This window comes from Ceratotherium simum, chromosome 14 (genome assembly GCF_057802395.1).
Source record: "Ceratotherium simum simum isolate JZ-2026a chromosome 14, ASM5780239v1, whole genome shotgun sequence".
Classification (NCBI taxonomy): domain Eukaryota; kingdom Metazoa; phylum Chordata; class Mammalia; order Perissodactyla; family Rhinocerotidae; genus Ceratotherium; species Ceratotherium simum.
The window spans coordinates 27,379,206-27,400,097 of NC_141913.1; the positions used below are offsets into that span (position 1 = coordinate 27,379,206).

General features: G+C 36.1%; 1 protein-coding gene across 4 annotated transcripts in view; it reads left to right on the forward strand.

Moving 5' to 3' along the window:
* Positions 1–20,892, forward strand: part of KIAA1328 (KIAA1328 ortholog) — a 353,895-nt gene that overhangs the window by 234,180 nt on the left and 98,823 nt on the right. For 3 of the 4 annotated variants that reach the window (XM_087439155.1, XM_004422476.3, XM_087439154.1), the window contains one exon: positions 4,113–4,220. The exons of the other annotated variant lie outside the window; for it this stretch is intronic. In XM_087439155.1, coding sequence (XP_087295281.1) covers positions 4,113–4,220 — 108 coding nt within the window. The remainder of the gene's footprint in view (positions 1–4,112; positions 4,221–20,892) is intronic. 4 annotated transcript variants of the gene reach the window in all.

The following is a 20,892-nucleotide window of genomic DNA, read 5'->3' on the forward strand; positions in this document are numbered from 1 at the left end:
ATGAAAAGCTATGGCCTGCTCTAAAAGAAATGAGTGTGCCTCAGCACTTGATTGACCTTGATGCATCACCTATATTGTGGACAAGTCGCCACCGTTGAGACAGAATATGGAAGGAAAGAATGCTTTCCTATAAGCAAAGGTGTCAGACAAGTGTACATTTTATTCTTCTGTCTGTTTAATCTGTACACAGAACATATCATACAAAAAAAACTGGGCTAGATTCAGGTGAAGGAGGAGTGAAAATTGGTGGAAGAAATATCAGCAATCTAAGATATGCAGATGACACCATCTTACTGGCAGAAAGCAGCAATAACTTTAAACGATTTCTGACAAAAGTGAAAGAAGAAAGTGCCCAAACAGGACTGCATTTGAACATCAAGAAGACAAAAATCATGACTACAGAAGAACTACACAGCTTTAATGTAGAAAATGAAGACTTTGAAATTGCTAAAGATTTTGTTTACCTGTCATCAATTTAAATGGAGACTGCAGCCAAGAAATCAAGAGAAAACTGAGACTTGGAAGGGCAGCAATGAAAGAATTAGGAAAGACCATCAAGTGTAAGAAAGTGTCACTAGAGACCATGGCCAAGATTATCCACACCCTCTTATTCCAAATTACTATGTGTGGGTGCAGAAGCTGGGCAGTGAAGAATGCTGATTCATTTGAAATATGGCATTACAGGAGAGCTCTACAGAAACCCTGCACTGCCAGAAAGATGAGCAAGTGGGTCCTAGAGCAAATTAAGCCTGGACTATCACTGGCAGCAAAAATGATAAAACTAAGGCTGTCCTAATTTGGGCACATCATGAGAAGGCAGGATTCTTTGGAAAAGATAATAATGCTGGGAAAAGTAGAAGGCAGCGGGAAAAGAGGAAGACCAATTATGAGATGGATTGACTCCGTAAAAGAAGCCATAGGCATGAGTCTACAGGAGGTGAGTAGGACTCTTGAGTCTAGGACATGGTGGACATTGCTCATTCTTAGGGTCACCAGGAGTCAGAGCCCACTTGATGGCACATAACAACAATGTTGGATGCGTATATATTTACAGTTGTTATATCCTGTTGATGAATTGACCCCTTTATTGTTAATAGTGATTTTCTTTGTCTCTTTTTACAATTTTTGATTTGTCTGTTTTGTCTGATGTAAGTATAGCTACCCCAGCTCTCTGCATTTACCTACCTACCTGTGTGTCACTACCAAATATTATTATTAAACTTTAATCCTAGAAGGTAATTAATCTACATACTTCTCTTTGTATATCACTATGCATAGTTAGTTGCAAGAATTTCTTTTAACAAGGATGTAACTGACCATACTGTTTTAACAATATTTTTACTTCTTCATGGCTTTATTTTATAGTTAAAGAATATACTTTTGCAGATTTCATTTCTAAAAATGAACCAGAAAACATTTCTAAAAAACTGACAGAATGGGTAGTAAGGGTCACGTATTTGGCGCCAGTTATTAATTGCCACCCAAACTCCCAGTGGAAGAACTTCATGCTAATTTCTTCAACTGCCTTCCCACCTCGGTACATTGAGGGTGGGACTAATTTAGCATTGATTGATAGAATTTCTTCTAGTTCCTTTAGGGAATTTTTCTGTGACCCTGAGAAAATATGTTAGTCAGTGAGATGTAGCCCCAGCTCTTTGAATTGTCGGTATAGGAAGCAGGTGCCTCCTGTGGATATGTTGGGCAGGGTCAGTGATAATTGATGTTACTAGAATTCTCACTTAGACTCTGGTGATCAAAATACACTTGCTTAGCTGTGGATAGAGAGAAGTTTTAAATTTCTAAATAAGAGCTTAAAGTGCTCCTAAAGCATCTATAGTGTTGAGTTTTTATTTTTTTATTTTTTTTAAAGATTTTATTTATTCATTTTTTTTCCCCCCAAAGCCCCAGTAGATAGTTGTATGCCATAGGTTCACATCCTTCTAGTTGCTGTACGTGGGACTCGGCCTCACGTTGGACGGAGAAGTGGTGCCTCGGGGCGCGCCCGGGATCCGAACCCGGGCCGCCAGCATCAGAGCGCGCGCACTTAACCGCTAAGCCACGGAGCCGGCCAGTGTTGAGTTTTTAAATGTTATTCGAACCAAATCAGTCTTCCCCCACTTCTCAATAAATAAAGAAAATTCGAATTCCTTTGAAAGTGATTTGTGTTTATTTTTGTGTATTTGGGACATACTCATTTATTTTTGACAGATTGAGTTTTAATCTGAAGATTATTGCTGGGGGTCTAGGTTGGAAGATCCTAGTCTTCCAAGGGTTACCATTCAGTTTCTTAGGTTCCACAGGATTAGAAATTCTCTAAATTAATTAATTTGTTTATGTGTTTATTTTCTACATATATATTTTTATTGAGGTGTAATTGACATATAACATTATGTTAGTTTCAGGTGTACAACATAATGATTCAATATTTGTATATATTGCAAAATGATCACAATAGTCCAGTTAACATCTATCACCATATGTAGTTACAACAACATTTTTTTTTTCTTGTGATGAAAACTTACAAGATCCATTCTCTTACCTACTTTCAAATATGCAATAGAGTATTATTAACTATAGTCACCGTGCTGTGCATTACATCCCTTGACTTATTCATTTGATAACTGGAAATTTGTGCTTTTGACCACCTTTACCCATTTTGCCCATCCTCTATCCTCTGCCTCAGGCAACCATCAATCTGTTCTCTATACCCATGAACTCAATTTTTGTGTGTTTCCTTTTTGTTTTTTACGATTCCACATATATGTGAGATCATATAATATTGATCTTCTTATGTCTGATTTATTTTACTTTGCATAATGCCTTCAAGGTTTATCCATGTTGTCACAAATGGCAAGATTTCCTTCTTTTTTATGGATGAATAATATTCCATTGTGTATACATACCGCATTTTCTTTATCCATTCACCCACCAATGAATGTTTAGGTTGTTTCCATGTCTTGGCTATTGTAAATATTGCTGCAGTGAATATGGGAGTGCATTTATCTTTTTGAGTTAGTGTTTCCATTTTCTTTGGTTAAATACCAGAAGTGGAATTTCTGGATTGTGTGGTAGTTCTATTTTTAGTTTTTTGAGGAACCTCCATACTGTTTTCCCATGTAACTCCACCAATTTACGTTCCCACCAACAGTGCATAAGGGTTCCCTTTTCTCACATCCTAGCCAACACTTGTTACTTTTTGTCTTGTTTATAATAGCCATTCTAACAGGTGTGAGGTGATATCTCATTGTAGTTTTGATTTCTCTGATGATGAGTGATGTTGAGCATCTTGTCATGTACCTGTTGGCCTTTTGTATGTCTTCTTTGGAAAAATGTCTGTTCAGATCTGCCCATTTTTTAATCAAATTGTTTGGGTTTTTTGCTGTTAAGTTATATGAGTTCTTTATATATTTTGGATATTAGCCTCTTAACAGTTATATGATTTGCAAATATCTTCTCCTGTTTGGTAGGGTGCCTTTTCATTTTGTTGGTTTCCTTTGCTATGCCGAAGCTTTTTAGTTTGATGTTTATTTTAAAAATAATGTTAAAATAATGATGTTTATTTTTTAAGTAAACACCCCAACTTATGTTTGTTTTTGTTGCTTTTGCTTTTGATGTCGGATCCAAAAAATCATCGTCAAGATGGATATCAAGGAGCTTAATGCCTATATTTTCTTCTAGGAATTGTATGGTTTCAGATCTTACATTCAAGTCTTTAGTCCATTTTGAGTTAATTTTTGTGTAATGTGTAAGATAGTGGCCTAGTTTCATTCTTTTGCCTGTGGCTGTTCAGTTTTTCCAAGACTCTATTGAAGAGACTGTGGTTTCCCCACTGTATATTCTTGGCTTCTTTGTTGTAAATTAATTGACCATATGTTCATAGGTTTATTTCTGGGCTCTCTATTCTGTTCTATTCATCTATGTGTCTGTTTTTATGCCAGTACCATACTGTTTTGATTACTATAGCTTTGTAATATAGTTTGAAATCAGGGAGCATGATGCCTCCAGCTTTTTTCTTCTTTCTCAATATTGCTTTAGCTATTCAGGGTCTTTTATGGTTCCATACAAAGTTTAGGATTGTTTGTTCTATTTCTGTGTCAAATTTATTTTTACAGGTTAAGAACTCAAGCTGTATTTAAGTCGAGAGAACTGGTTGCTCATAAAGAGCTTGCTAAACCCCAAGAGCTCAATCTGGATATGAATGGTCGTGACTCTGGACCAAGGTAAGCTTGAGCAGTGAATGAAGACAAGAATAAGTAGGACAGAGATATTAAGGATATGTTTGGTATATATTTATAGCTTCATATTGGAGAAACCTGTTTTCTGATCATATAAATAAATACAATCAAGTTAAATAATTTTGAAAAATATGGAAAAGTGTGAAGAAGAAAATAAAAATCATTCACAACCCTACCATTCAGAGACAAACCTTTGACCTCTTTTCCCCTTTCTGTCTTTCTTTTATAATAATATATTCTATATTGAGTAATAGGGATTATGCTTACACAGAATTTCTTTTTGCTTTTTTCATTGTATCATATTTTCTGATGTCGTTAAATATTTTATGAAACTTGATATTAATTCATTCAACAAATATTTATTGTGTGACAATTCTTATTACTCAATATTATTAGCCTATTATTGGATAATACAAGGTTTTGCTATTATAAATTATAGTTTGAATAACATTTCTGTAAATAAATTTTTTACTTTATCTCTACCTATTTCCTTGGTATGGAGTCCTCCAAGTGGAACTACTAGCTCAAAGGACATATGAATACTTTTAACATTCTGGATTCACATTGCCAAGTTGCTTTCCATAAAAGTTAATTTATACCCCCAAAGCCATGTTTGAGAATTCTCTTTTCATGAAATTTGAAGAATTTTTGTCCATTAGTTTTTCAAATATATATTTTTTCCCTGTTCTCTTTCTCCTCTCCTTTTGGGACTTTGTTTACATCTATATTAGACCTTTAGATATGGTTCCACAGATTCCTGACTCTGCTAATTTTTTAAAATCTTTTTTTTTATTTATTCTCAATTTATCAACTCTTCTATTTTCAATCAGCTGGTAAGCCCATACAGTGATTTTTTTTAAATTTTCAGATACTGGATTTTTCAGTTTTAGAATTTCCATTTGGATCTTTGTGATAATTTCTATTTCTTTATTGAAATTTTCTATTTTATTCACTACAGACATTTTTTCTTTAAAATCTTTGCTAATTTTAACACCTGGGTCATCTTGGGGTTTGTCTCCATTGATTGACTTTTCTTTTGAGTATAGGTCATGTTTTCCTATTTCTTTGTGTGTCTAGTAATTTGGGGTTGTTCTCTGGTCATTGTGAATGACTCTGGAATTCAGTTATATTCTCTGAATGTTAACTTTTTACGTTAGCAGGCAGTTAACTTGACTGAACTCAAATTCCAGCTCTGTCTCCCTGGAGTAAGTGGCAGTTATAATCACTGTTGAGTTCTTTTTACTTTAGCTGAGATGCTTGAGTCTGCCCTGTTCATGTGTAGTCCGGGGGTCAGCCAGAACTGGCATGGTTGTTGCCAGAACTGGCATGGTTGTTACACAGAATTTGAGGCTTTCATTCAGCTGCTTTGGTCAGCCCAGATTCTGTCCTCCAGTTCTTTAATCCTGCCCCTCAGCTAAAAGCCACTAAAAAACACTGAAAACTCTCCCAATGCTGCTGTCTTCTTTCAAGTGCTGATCCTCTTACAGTTTCTACTTGCTTTTGGCCATGCTTCAGTGCATTCAAGTTTTTTTTTTCTCCCGGTTTATAGTTGTTACCTGTGGGAGGTTTGGTCCTATAGGAGCTACTCAGCTATTATCAGGAGCAGAACCCAAGAATTCTCCTTTCAGCATAGTTTTGCCATAGTTTATTTTTTTAATTGTGGTAAAATACACATAACATAAAATTTGGCATCTCAACCATTTTTTACGGTACGGTTCAGTGGCATTAAGTATATTCCCATTGTTGCGCAACCAACCTCCAGAACTTTTTGTGATGCAAAACTGAAACTCTATACCCATTTTCCCCTATACCCATTTTCCCCTACCCCCAGCTCCTGGCAACCACCATACTACTTTCTGTTTCTATAAGTTTGATTACTCTAGATACTTCATATAAGTGGAATCATACAATATTTGTCTTTTTGTGACTTTCCATAATTTATTTTTAATTTAATTTTTATTACTATTGAAATCAAGCATATACATAGTTTCAAGCTTCAGTGAGTTTAACAAGGCTTATGCAAAACAGCAGCCTTCTCTACAACTCCCTTCTACTCACGATTTCCACTTTTTAGAGACAAGAAGTTTTGACTGTTTTAGATGTTTCCTCTTTTATCTGTTTTTTCTACTATTTATATCCATATTTCTAAATATCACATTTATGTAGGCATTAAGTATTGACTTTCTGCTCTGAAAGATGATGATTTGCCTCTCACAGATAACCATTTATTTGCTCTCTCCCTCTTTTCTTCCTTTTTCCCACTCTTCCTTCCTTCTGCCCTCTTCCCCTCCTCCATCTCTCTAACATACATACCCATACATGCTATATCCTTTCTTCTGTCCTCTCAATATAGCTATATCACAATATGTTTACAATAAGACTGTAGATATTTTATACACAGCTGAGCCATGTACTATACTGATTATTAAATTTATTTTATTATTATATTCATTTATGATGATGATTATTAAATTATTATATTTACTTTTATATGATAAATTGTTTTCTCTAGAATTTAGAAGTGCCTTATTTAATTTTCTATGTACTTATTCATTTTTTTAATTCACTCAAATGTATATAGTTTCCCACCAGTTTCTAGGTACATTCTAGATCTTGGAGTAATACAGCAGTACACAAAACACAAAAATTTCTTGCCTAATGCAACTGAACATTCCCATTTCCTGTCATTCCCAAACTCACCAATAAAGTATAATTCTCTGAGTATATTCAGATATATGTTATTATCATATCTCTTCATTGTTTTTATTTTTTGCTTTTTCCCACCCTTTTGATTTGTTTGTTTGTTTTAAGATATCCCTCCTGGAGCTCTTCGTAATTCCACTCTAGTCTGAATTGGTTGTTCTCTAGGCTTGCTGCCTAGGGATTTCATCCTGAAATCTCCCTTATCCATCATCCTGGAAATTTTCTTTACTTCTTTTCTGTGTTATATTTCCCTTTTGATGGATCACATGTCCTCTTTTTAGTTTATACTCATCTTCCTGAAACATGTCCTTCAATAGCTTACTGAGAGGACGTACAGAGGCAATAATTTTTTGAGACCTCATACCTTTGAAAAATATCTTACATCTAGCTTCACATTTAATGTATAATTTAGCTGCATATAGAATTATTGGTTGGTAATTACTTCTCCTCAGAAGAGATTGAAGGTTGTGTTCCATTTTCTTCTAGTTTCTAGGGTTGCCATGAAGAGGTTGGTGCAATGTGATTCTTTATCTTTTTTATGTGACCTATTCTCCATGGACACTATTAGGATCTTGTCTTTCTTAGCATTGTTCTAAAAATTAATGATGATGTGCGTTAGTTTAGCCTTTTTTCATTTGTTATGCTGAGTAATCAGTGGACTCTTAATTGGGAAAATTTCTTGTTTGGGGAAATTTTCTTTGTCAGTTTTCTCCATTTCCCTTTTTTTATTCTTTCTTTCCAGAACTCTATTAGACAGTTGTTGAATCTCTTGGAATCATATCTTGTTTCCTTACTTTTCTCTCCTATCTTTCATATCTGTGTCTTTTTTTCTATTTTCTAAGAGTTCCTGAACTTTATTTTTCAACCCTTCTGTTGATTTTTTTTACTACTATAATTTCCAAGAACACTTTATTCTCTGAATGTCCTTTTTTAAAATGAGAATCCATGCTTGTTTTGTATATGCAATATATTTTCTTATCTCTGAGGATATTAATAATAGTTTTTAAAGTTTCTTTTTTTTCTGGTGCCTTGTCTCTATTTTCACGAAGTTCAAGGTTTTTTTTCCCCCTGCAAATGTCTGATGATCCATTTATATTTACAAAGCAGTGAAAAGCTACTGAAAGTTCTCGGTATATATAAGCAGGACTTTTCAACTAATGGGTTTCACTGTGGGGTTATCAGGTAGGAACCTCTGCCTGTTAGTATCTGTAGGTCTTTTCTACTGAGGTGATCAGTTTCCCTAGGGATTAATCTTCTGCTTGGATGGGAATTAGGGATGGGTGTATTATATAAGCTTGGCTGCTAATATGGAGAGTCCAGTGGAGGAAGAGGAATGGGACTCATTACTTGTTATGTAGGCTTTAACTTAATAACCTTTTTAACTATGTGGTATTTCTGTCTTCAACTGTATTTCAGGCCCCCAAGACCAGAGTCACTCTGGTTCAACTTCTCCGGGGGAATAAGCCTCCAGTCTTCTTAAGATGGAGAGAGATAGCTAACTGGCTCTGGAGATAGAGGAGGGCATCTTGGATTTTTACTGCTATGCAGCCTTTCAACTAGTCATGCTTTCGGTCCCACCTCCGTTCCTGCATGGTTCCTCCATCCCTGAGCCTCTCAGGAGTTCTCTGGCATGTTTCAGCTTAACCCCCTTCTCAGCCCTAGCCAGAAAATATTTCAGTTTTGATTTTTCTAGTTGACTAATTGAGTTTGAACTTACACATCTGATTTCCAGGCTTCTAAAATTTTGTGACATCTCTTCTTTGCAGAAAAATAAAGAAGAAAGGACAACAATCACATAATTTAAAGTCTTTTTTATCCTTTTACTATTATTTTTAAGGATTTCAGAAGGGAATAGAAGTTTGTTTTTATTCAGCCATGTAAATTGGCTCTCCAATGTTGATTTGTATAATTAAACAATATTTGACAGTTTAATAGGTGGAAAAATAGAATCCTATTGTAATTTGTAGTTACTGAATATTCAGTTAGGATGAATACTTTTCTCTGTGTTTATTAACTCTTCGTGTTTCTTTGTAGAATTTTCATTTTCTGACTGTATCCATATTTTTTATGTTTAGGCATTATATTTCTTCTTTAGTTGATATATAAGAACTTTTATTATGTTTGTTTTTCATTTAAAATAATTTCTTATTCTTAATGCTACTCATGTTTATTGATATGTTTATATATTTACTTGCTTGCCTATGGTAGAAAAAAATATAAAATGCTGTTAGGCTAAAAGAAAATAAAGCATACCCATAATCTCATCACCTAAAGGTAATCTTAGTATATAACTTCTAGATCTTATTTCTTTATGAGTATGTGATCTGTATTTATATTATACATTTTGTTTCATAATTCATCTTATTTTTTAATTAAACTTTTTCTAAATTTCAAAGAAAAACATTTTTCTCGTAAAATGTAAAACATCCAAAGACACATCAAGAAAAGATAGTCATCTTTTATTCTCTATGCTATTCTTTATCCTGACTGTCTTGGTTGAATTAGTATTAGCACCCAAATGTGTTTCCTTCTATACCTTTCTTTATTCTTACATATATATACAGCATCTATATTTGAGATCAAACTGAACACGTTAGTTGTTAATCTTTTTTTTTCCACTTACTAGTGCCTAATGGTCATTTATCAGGTTTTTAGATACAGAACTGTGGTAAGCAGAATAATTGTCCCCAAAGATGTCTGTGCTCTAATCCCTGGGACGTCTGAATATGTTACCTTTCATGGCAAAGGGACTTTGCAGGTATGATCAAGGGAACAGACCTTGAGATGGGGAGATTATCCTGTATTATCTAGGTGGGCTTAGTCTAATCACATGAGTCCTGAAAAGCAGAGAACCTTTCCTCGCTGGGTCAGAGATGAGATGGAAGGAGGAGAAGAGATTCAAAGCATGAGAATGACCACCTGCCCTTGCTGGCTCTGAAGATGGAGGAAGGAGGTCATAAGCCAAGGAATGCAAGTAGCCTCTAGAAGCTCAGAACAGTCCTCATCTGACTGCCAACAAGGAAATGGGGACCTCAGTCCTCCAACTGCAAGGAACTGAATTCTGCCAACAACCCAAATAAGCAAGGAAACAGGTCCTCCCCTGGAGCCTCCAGAAAGGAACATAGCCCTGCCGGCACCTCAGTGTTAGCCCCGTTGGACCCGTGTCAGACTTCTGACCTACAGAACTATAGAATAATAAATTTGTGTTGTTTAAGCCACTAAATTTGTGGTAATTTGTTATAGCAGCGGTAGAAAACGAATACAAATACTACTAACTCATTTCTTATAAATGCATAATAGTCCATGGTTTCCATATACACCAAAACTTATCCAGCACTTCTATTGTTAGACATTCAAATAGTTTCAAGTTCTTTACCACTACACAAAAAGCTGTAATAAGCATGAGAGTACTTACATTCTTTTGTTCTGGTACTTTTATTTTTTTTAAGATAAATTCCCAAAAATGAAATTGCTAGGTCAAAGGCTATTTTTACATAAGGATATTTTTACATTTATAATTTACAACTATAGATTACAACAGTCCATGCCAATTTTCTTTCCCAAAAAGTTGTAGCAATTCATACTCGTACTTGCAATTTATGAAAGTTTTCATCACTGCTGTTCTGGTACGTGTAATGAATGCTTTGGAAACTTGCGCTCCAGTCTAAGAGATGGACATGCTTTAAAGTTTAGGTGCATCTGGGCGTGCAGGTCTTACATTCAAATAATTATGACAAAAATAAGGTAAGACTATGCACCGCTTCCAAAAAAAATCTTACCTAATATGCCTTTGATAAGACCATAGACCTTTTAAAATGTTAATATACATTATAAGAGTTTGAAGAAACCCTGGCAACTGCTTCCTAAGTCTGACAGACTTAGGATTGATTTAGTTGGCTGTGGAAATGACATTGTCTTCACTAACCCCAGAAAGAGGTAGAGATGGGTCAAAGGAGAATACTGTACAGCCTTGAGCAGCTTTTGTAGAATTGTTTAAGCAAAAATGTATGATGATTTCAGATAATATAATCAAGAATTATTATGGGAAATGACCTTTTTTCTACCTTGCAGGCTCTTTGATTTTGCCAGTAGAACTCCCTAGATAAAATTTAATTTTAAGCTAAATTTTGTTTATTTGGAAATTTAAATTATCTGAGTATTAAGAATGCTCTGTGTATTTAAAATATTAAACTTACTCAAGTGAGGCATTAAGACTTTGGAACTAAAATAAATGAGATAATAAAGAAGTGAAAAACATATTTTTTATAATTAACAGATCATTTTGAGTTAATTATATACAATTACCAAAATCTAATTGCAATTTATTTTCTATTATCTTTGGGAAGAATCACAGTCAAGGGAGCTTACTTTGCTGCCTTCCTGCATAAATGCTATAGAATGAGAAGAAATAATATGTGAGGCCTTAATGACAAATAAGAGCAAATAGTAGGGCACAGCTGAGCCAAACCATTGGAAGATAATTATCACATGAAAGATGGTAATGACTCAAAAAGTCACAACCAACTCTGATTGCTTATAAGTTCTCTGGTTTGTTTTTTAGTTTGTTGGCTATACAAAGATGACCTTTATAAATTAACATTAGTTTTGTAATTCTGCAGATTTCTAAAAATCCGACTATTTTTGCATTTTCATATAATACTGAGCAATTCAACAAAAATTTTAATTAAACATCTATTATTTAAAAAACATGCCTGGCTTGCTAGGTACTGCAGGAAATGTAGAGAAGCCCCTACCTGCACATACTCTAATAGTAGAGTAAGGCAAATATGCAAATATTTATTCTTTATATAGACTGTAAGGGCTATAAGAGAAATCCAAAGAAATTAAGAAAAGGTTTTTGGAAGAGGTAATATTTGAGATAAGTCCTAAAAAATAGGAGAGAATTTTGATAGGCTAGCGGTATCTATGGGTGTGTGTGTGGGTGTGTGTGTGTGTGTTTCGGAGGGGAGAAGACATGGAGAGAGTCTGAGTAGAGGAAGGAAATCACACAGTATGTGAGGGGCACAGCAGTAAGTATGCTTTAGTTGGACCAGAAGAGTTAAGAGAAACTGAAACTAAAGATTAAATTAATTAATTAAGTTAGATTATGAGAGAGTTTAAATATCAAGTCAAAGGTTTTGGACCAGTATTATTGGCAGAATAAAAAAGTCAGGAAAAAGAACTGATTCTGTGATGAAGATGGATTAATTGATTTCAAAGACTATTGGAATAAGAGTCAAGAATGCCACGTTTTAGTCTTTCTAGTAAGTAGCCACATGGCTTTAAAGATAATGCTATGTGCTTCAGTCTCCTTGCCTGCAAATGAGAGAGTTAAAGTGGATTTTTACTAAGAGGTTTTTTTTGATCTCTAACAGTTCATGATTATTAAATGGGTTGGATTTCCACGCAAAGCTGTCTACTATGTAAGTAGAAATTTGGATCTAAATCTCCTAAGAGAAATTGAAGTTAGAGATTTGGATTTGGAAGTCATCTGCATTGGTGTTGTAGCTGCAAGAATGGATATTCATTTCTGAGAAAGTTTAGAGAAATGTAAAGAGAACCTTAGAAAATGCCTACTTGTGGGAATCTGAAGGAATAAGAGTGATAATGTGAAAAGTTGACAAAGAAGCGGCCTGGTGCGGTGTCATGGAAACAAAGGAGGAAAAGCAGAAATGGTGCCTTGGAAAGAAATTTGGTTGAGGGAATATGATTTTAAGGATAGGAATGACCTAAGCATTTTTATAATCTTGGGGAAGTGGCTAATGAAGAAAGAGACTGCAGAAAATGCGTAATTGATATAACACAGTCCTAGAAAAGGTAGGGGGATCAATTCAAATCACTTGTCAACTTCTCAGTTATTTGTGCTGGCTTCTCTTTCTCTGCTTGTACCTGGACCCACCACTTCTTTCTTGTTTCTACACATTCTCCTCATGTGACCTTATCTAGGCCCTTGGCTTTAAATATCATCCGTATGCTGATGACTCAAATTTATCTCCACAGGCCTGACCTTTCCTCCAATCATTAAATCCACAGATCTTGTCATCTACACAAGACTTCCACTAGACTGTCTAATAGATATCTTACAGATAACAAAACTAAAACAGAAATCTTATATCCCTTTTCCATCACCCACTCCACATTCCCCCATCCCCAGTCTTCTCCATCTCAATAAATAATACTAGCTACTCAAGTTAAAAAATGTCCTTGGTTTCTCTCCTTCCTTCCCTCTCCCCTCCCAAACAATTATAAGCACATTCTTTTGTTTCTATTCTACCTCCAAAATGTATGCACTCCTCCCACCATAGATCAAGTCTGGACTTCTGCAGAGGTTTCCTAAGTGGTCTACTTTATTTATTTCTATTCTTACCCTGCTACAATCCATTTTCCACAGCAGCTGTATACTTCCTTGCCAAAGACTCCTTAATGCGAGGCTGGCCCAGTGGTGTAGTGGTTAAGTTCGCGCATACCGTTTTGGTGGCCTAGGGTTCGCTGCTTCGGATCCTGGGCATGGACCTACTCACCGGTCCTCAAGCCATCCTGAGGCAGCGTCCCACATAGGCTACAACTCTACAACTATGATGCACAGCTATATACTGGGTCTTTGGGGAGAAAAAAGAGGAAGATTGGCAACAGATGTTTGTGCAGGGCCAGTCTTCCTCAAAAAACAAGATTCCTTAATGCATGTAGAATAAAATCTGAACTCCTCGACTGTCTTAGAGTGTTCTACATGATCTGGCTTCTGCTTACCTTATCTCCTACCACTCTCCTTCTTAAACGTTTAGTGACCCCTACCCCCATTTTACTTAAAATGTGGACTTCTAACCATGGCCTTTAGGGCCCTTTATGTTCTCCTGTCTTAACTTTGCACTTTCTTCCTTGCATCCTATGTTTCAGCTGCATTACACTTGGTCTTCTTTCAGTTTCTAGTGCATGCTGCATCATACCTGTAGCTGCCTTTAACACTCTTAATCCTGTTCTTCCTAGTGTTAACTTGTTTAGATGAGAGCTTGAATATCATCTGCTGAGGGCTACCTTCCTAATCAGTCGATGTAAAGCATGTGTCTCCCATCCTTCCCTATTACAGTACTCTGAAGTCCCGTATACCACCACCCAACTTTAAGCTTCATGAGTGCATGGATCATTACTGTCTTGTTACATATGATATGTTATAACATATCTTCTATGTGTTATGAAGATTGTTTCTTCAGCATATAGTAGGTGCTCATAAAATATTTATGGAATGGATTTTTTAAAATCTCAATCTTCTCAGTAAAATATGAAGGTAGATCATCTAGTAAGAAAGGTGACGGTAAGGATAGCATCTGGGAGGAGGATAGAGGGAGTATGTAATAAGAAGCCATCAAAAGATGATGAATAAGAAGTATTGCATCCATAATATAGAAATTCCCTCAAATTGATAAGATAAACTACCCCAAATAGGCAACTCTCAGAAGAGTAAACCTGAATATCCAATATGCATATAAAATCTTCTCACAATTAATCTTGGAAAAATGAAAATTAAAAACAACAAAAAGATAACATTTTTAAATCAATAAATTGGCAAAATTGAAAAGTTTAATAATATCAAGTGTTAACAAGGGTCTAGGGAAACTGGTACTTTGATACACTGCTGGTAGGAATGCAAATTTCTAGAGCCACTTTAGTGATCAATTGGCAATATCATTTTAGGATTATTTTTGATTATCCATGGTAATTGGCACAGCAAATCCCCTTCTGATTATCTCCCCCTACCTTCTAACTTCTCTTCATTTCTTTGCTCTTTGAAACTCATAGATAACCTTTTGGCCTAAAGAATTGCTCATGCAAAAATAGAACATTTCTCCAATTTCTCTTTCAAAATTCTTTAACAACATGACTGATTAACATGAGTGGGGATCACTGTTGTCTACCTTAGACACGCTAGAAATCATCAGTCAAATTATAAAATTGGGCTCAGAAACATTGCAGTATAAAGTATAATAAAGTAAAATGAGAAAAATGTTTGCTATTAATTGAATGTTACATAGCTTTGATAATAGAGAAATTTTCAGGGATTGGACAGTGATCTTCCTGTCCTCTCTCAAATTTTTTTGAGCTATAATATAAAAAGCCATCCCTGGTGGTCTAGTGGTTAGGATTTGGCTCTCTCATCTCCGCAGCCCAGGTTCATTTCCGGTCAGGGAACCACACCACCCGTCTGTCACTTGTCATATTTTGGCCGCTGCATGTTCCTGTGATGCTGAAAGCTCTGCAACCGGTATTTCAAATACCAGCAGGGTCACCCATGGTGGACAGGTTTGAGCAGAGTTTCCAGACTAAGACAGACTGTGGGAAGAAGAACCTGGCCACCCATTTCCGAAAAAACTGGCCGTGAAAACCCTTTGAATAGCAGCGAAGCACTGTCTGATATTGCACCTGATGGTGAGAGGATGGTGCAAAAAGACCACTCAGGGTTCTCCTCTGCTATACACAGGCTCTCTAGGAGTGCTAACAACAACAAATAAAATAAAAACCTGTTTCCTCTGCAGTACTTACCTCTAGACCCACATTTCAATCTTTTTAAATCCTTTACCTTTTTGATAAATATAAAAATCATCACTTAAACATAGAATTACCGCGTGACCCAGCAATTCCACCCCTAGGTAACGTACATGCACACAAAGACTTCTTTGTGAATGCTCACAGCACCATTATTCATAATAGCCAAAAAGTGGAGACAAGCCAAATGTCCAGCAACTGGTGAATGGATAAACAAAATGTCATATATCTATACAATGGAATATTTGGCAATAAAAAGGAACAAAGTATTAATTCATGCTACAACATGGATGAACTTTGAAAACATGCTAATTGAAAGAAGATCGTCACAAAAGACCACGAATTGTACCTTTCCATTTATAAGAAATTTCCAGAAAAGACAAATCTAAAGATAAAAGATATAAATGACTGATTGCCTAGTGCAGGGGTTAGGAATGGGGAGCAACTGCAAATAAGCTTGAGGTTTCTTTTTGGGGTGTTGGAACTAAAATTAGATTGTGGTGGCGGTTGCACAACTTTAAACTTACTAAGAATAACTTTAAATGGGTCAATTTTATGGTATATAAATTTATTTCACTAAAACTTTAAAAAATTGTCCTCTATTTTTAGTGTTGTTCAATATTCAAAATAAATTAAGTATAAGAACAAAAGAAATGGTACAAAGTTTTGCTTGCTTTCAGACTACATCACTCTTTCTCTCTTTCTCCTCAAGATTTTTCTGCCCACTTACCCCTTCCTCTAGTTGAGAGTTGCTTTTTCAAACTTAATTCTCCAAGATGACATCTCATTCTGTATTCAAAACAGATACAATGGTAAGACAAGTAGGAGCAAATACTATTGAAATCCTATTTAGGAGACCTATGTCCTGGTGAATGATAATTTGGAATTTAAAAATTGTATATAACCAACAATTTTAAAAAGATAACTTGGTGATAAATATATAATTTATTAATCAGCTTTTCCATTTTTTTCATTTAACCAGTAAGGGAGATGGTAGCACATCACCAATCTGGTGCCTGTTCTGTCCGTGCCTTAGCTTGACCTTACATAGCCTTCAAGAGTGAAGCTTCGTTCTTACATTCCAAACTAGGGCACCTCCCTTCTCTATCTTTGCCACAAACACTGGTTTTTAAATGACAGCTAATATACTGAACATACTTAGGGTTCTCCCAAGCTATTGTCTACACGTGCTTTGTAACTTGGCAGATTGATGGCACTCGAATAGAAAAAGACAAACCTACTGCCCCCTTGTATATAGTATAGTATATCCTTAGAATTAGCTTCTTCATATGTAGTATCTACATGTTCTTGGCTGTGGATAATTTTTTAATCACATTTGTTATCTTAGTACATAATGAGTTTGTGGGATAAATATTTTCTGAGATAGAAATTCATAAATTTTCAGGATGTTAGATTATTGGCTACATAGTGTTTTCCCAGTGTCTTATTTATATGTATGTAGAGATAGGGGGTAGAGAGCATCATCTATAGAAATTAGAGAAATTTTCTAACGAATGTTGCTGCTACCACTGGTTAAACACAAGGAGCTGACTAATAGAGTGTGTAAACATTTACGCCTTATCTGCTGTACACAAATGGATAGAAAAGTGGTGGTTTTCACCCTTCACTGTAACATACGTTCACAAATCTTTGTGAAAGTAATTTTCTTTCCAGCCAAAAATATTAGTGGGATTGGGGAATTGGAAGTTTCATTGCCACTTGAGTCAGCTTGCTTTGATAACTTCGTTCCCAGATGTGTTTGGAATGAGAGCAGTTTGATTTCTGTTTAGATAGGAACTGCCTGTCCTGTTCCAATCTGAAACATATGGATTCGTGTCACAATACGGAATAGAGGTGGCATCTTGGATACTGTATATTGTTTCCTAGGATTGAGAGAAAAACAGTGCTGTCTTGGAGGTATCAGCTGGTTAAAAAGTATCATTTATTTTTTAGCATGTTTTTGCAAGCCTCAATGAATAGAGATTAGTCTGAAGCCTGCAAGTGCAGACTAAGTTGTCATATCAAATCTTTGGTAGAATCCAAGAGACTGTTTCTGGATATTATGACTTAATTGATAAAATATGTCCAGGTTTTGATTCCTTTTTTCTTTCTACAACTATGTAAGATTTTTCTATGAAAGGAATCTATAAACATATTGCTGTGTGTCATTTATACAACTGAAGTATTTACACATAAGATATTATGCAGTGGGAAGAGGGAAAAAGAGCTAAGACAAAATGGATGGAAGCCAAAAGCATTTTACTAAAATATCACATTGGCATGTGAGACTTTTATATGCCTGTAAAAGAATGGAGGCAGCAAGGTTAAGACTAGTGATTGTTAAGTCAATTTATTTATTCTTATTTTCAGAAGTCCCAAGAGTTCTCTCTGAAAAGATATAAAATTTTTAGATGCCATTAAAGGTTTTTATTTTTAATTAGCAATGGCTTCAATTGGCTTTTCTAGCTGCCTGGATATACTTTAAAAATCAATTGTTGGATTCAGGACAGTTGAATACACACTGGACAAACACAAACAAACACAGAAGTTTAAAAAAAAAGTGCATTCTTTTATTTGTAGAAGTATGTATGTAGGAACTTCCTGGGTAGATAGGGTAACTTCCTGAGTAGATAGAGGTTTATTTGAAGATAAGATGAAATAATGACTGTGTTTCGGGGCATGTATTTTGATCATAAAGTGTCTGAGGATACAATTGTGATCTCGATTAGCTCATAGTGGTTTGTTTTAGGTGGATGTCTGTCTCAGAAGAACTGGCTATTACGTATGAAACAGCACTAATTTTTGATAATCCTACAGAGAAGATTTTATATTGAACTCAACTCATTGGTTTTTCACATTGCTCCTGTGATGAAGAGGATTGATTTCTGTGTTGCTTTTGCTATTTGGCATTTTCTCCTTTGGTAAACAGTGTGTGCAAGCCTTAATCCTTTAACCTTGAATTTGAGCCCTGGGCTGTTTGATGGAAAGAATCTTTCTTTGTTATGTCATGTGGCATGGTGGAGGATTGTATTAATCAGGGTCAACTAGAGAAACAGAACCATAGGAAATATATATTATGAGATGTATTGCAAGGAATTGGCTTATGCTAGGCAAGTCTGAAGTCCATAAGTCAGGCCGTCAGCAAGAGAACTCTCGGGTACAGGGTGATGCTGCTGTCCACAGAGGGAATTTCTTCTTTCTCAAGGAAGCCTCAGCCCTGGTTTTAAGACTTTTCAAGAACTGAATCAGGCCCATCCAGACTACCTAAGATTTTATGGATTTTAATCACATCTCGGAGATACCTCCACAACCTAGATTAGCGTTTGATTGGTTAACTGGAGGCTGTAGCCTACCCAAGTTAACATATAAAAAAGACTGTCACGGCCCACCCCTTGTCAACTTGGCACCCAGACACATACACTCTAAGGGATCTCCTGTATTCCAGACATACTCTTACTTACCTCCATTGTGTAGTAGCAACCCATTTCCCTCTTGACAATTATGATCAACAACCCCAGCCTATTACTGTACAGGCTGTACTTTGCCTGTTAATTCAGAGGCATGAAGAGCACAACATGGCCTGGTAGCAGTGTCAGCTTCTAGTTCAGTGGAATCATTGTTGTGTCTCCTGATGGAAGCATTTCTCCCTTTGGAATGAAGACCTCTAGACCAACAGGCCCTAAGGTCACGAGGAAGGGAAGCAAAAATTTTGCTGATGGATTGCTTAGGGTAATAGTGAGTGGAGCCACTCTCATTTCCATCCTTTCTTTCCTGGACCTGTGAATCCTGGCTATGGAAGAAACAGCACTACATATTGGACACTGATTTAGAACATATTTAGAGCATCCTGGAGAATCTCTCCCCAGCTCCACAAGGTATTGCCACGTAGCTTGCAGTGTGGCTGAGTCTTCAAAGCCTATTTTACTGTTCTTTCAAGATAGCTGCTTCAAAATGATGGGGCATATGGTAAGACCAGTGAATTCCATGAGCATGGGCCCATTGCCATACTTCATTTGCTGTGAAGTAAATTCCTTGATCAGAAGCAATGCTGTGTAAAATATCGTTATGGTGGATAAGGCATTCTGTAGGTCCATGGGCGGTAATTTTGGAAGAAGCATGTGTGCACAGAAGGTGAATCCATATCCGGAGTAAATGTCTATTCCAGTAAGATATATCTGCAGCCCAATGACAACTACTAATACTAGATACCTACAGTCTATTTGTTTAAAAGAGATATAGAGGGAAATTAAAGATAAGCAAGGTATAAGGCTAGATTGAATGCTGTGTACTAGATTGAGGTGGAGACATTAGTATATACTCATGTTTATGTATTGTCTTAGTCTACTCGGGCTGCCATAACCAGATGCCAAAGACTGGGTGGCTTAAACAACAGAAACTTATTTTCTCACAGTTCTGGAGCCTGGAACTGTGAGATCAGGGTGCCAAGATGTTCAAGTTCTGGTGAGAGCTCTTTTCTTGGCTTGCAGATGGCCGCCTTCTCACTATGTCCTCATGTGGTAGAGAGAGAGCAAACAAGCTCTCTGGTGTCTCTGTTTATAAGGGCGCTAATCCCATCATGAGGGCCCCACCCTCATGACTTCATCTAAACCTGATTCCCTCCCAAAGGCCCCGTCTCCAATACAAATACCATCACACTGGGGGTTAGGGCTTCAAAATCTGAATTTTGTGGGGATACAGTTAAGTCCATAGCACATATATACATATACACACACAAGCATACATATGGATATATACAAAAATAAATACAGATGTGAGTTAGTATGCATAATATATATCTCCTAACCATGTCTGCCAAAAGGGCCTAGAAGCAGTGATACCCAGTAGCAGTGAGCACACCCAACACCCACATTTTGATTTCTAAAGACCATTCTTCATTTCTCAAAAAATTAAAAATAGAAAAACCATATGATCCAGCTATTCCACTTATGGGTATTTTTCTAAAGAACATGAAAACACTAATTCAAAGAGATGTATGCATCCCTATGTTCACTGCAGCATTATTCACAATAGCCAAGACTTGGAAGCAACCTAAGTGCCCATTAGTGGATGAATGGATAAAGAAGATGTGATATATATATACAGTGGAATACTAATCAGCCATAAAAAAGGACAAATTCATGCCATTTGCGACATGGATGGACCTTGAGGGTATTAAGCTAATCGAAATAAGTCCCACAGAGAAAGACAAATACCATATGATTTCACTCATATGTGGAAGATAAACAAACATATAGATATGGAGAACAGATTGGTGGTTACCAGAGGAGAAGGGGGTAGAGGGAAGGTGAAAGGGGTAAAGGGGCATATATGAATGGTGACCGACAGAAACTAGACTTTTGGTAGTGAACACGATGGAGTCTATACAGAAGCCGAAATATGATGTACACCTGAAATT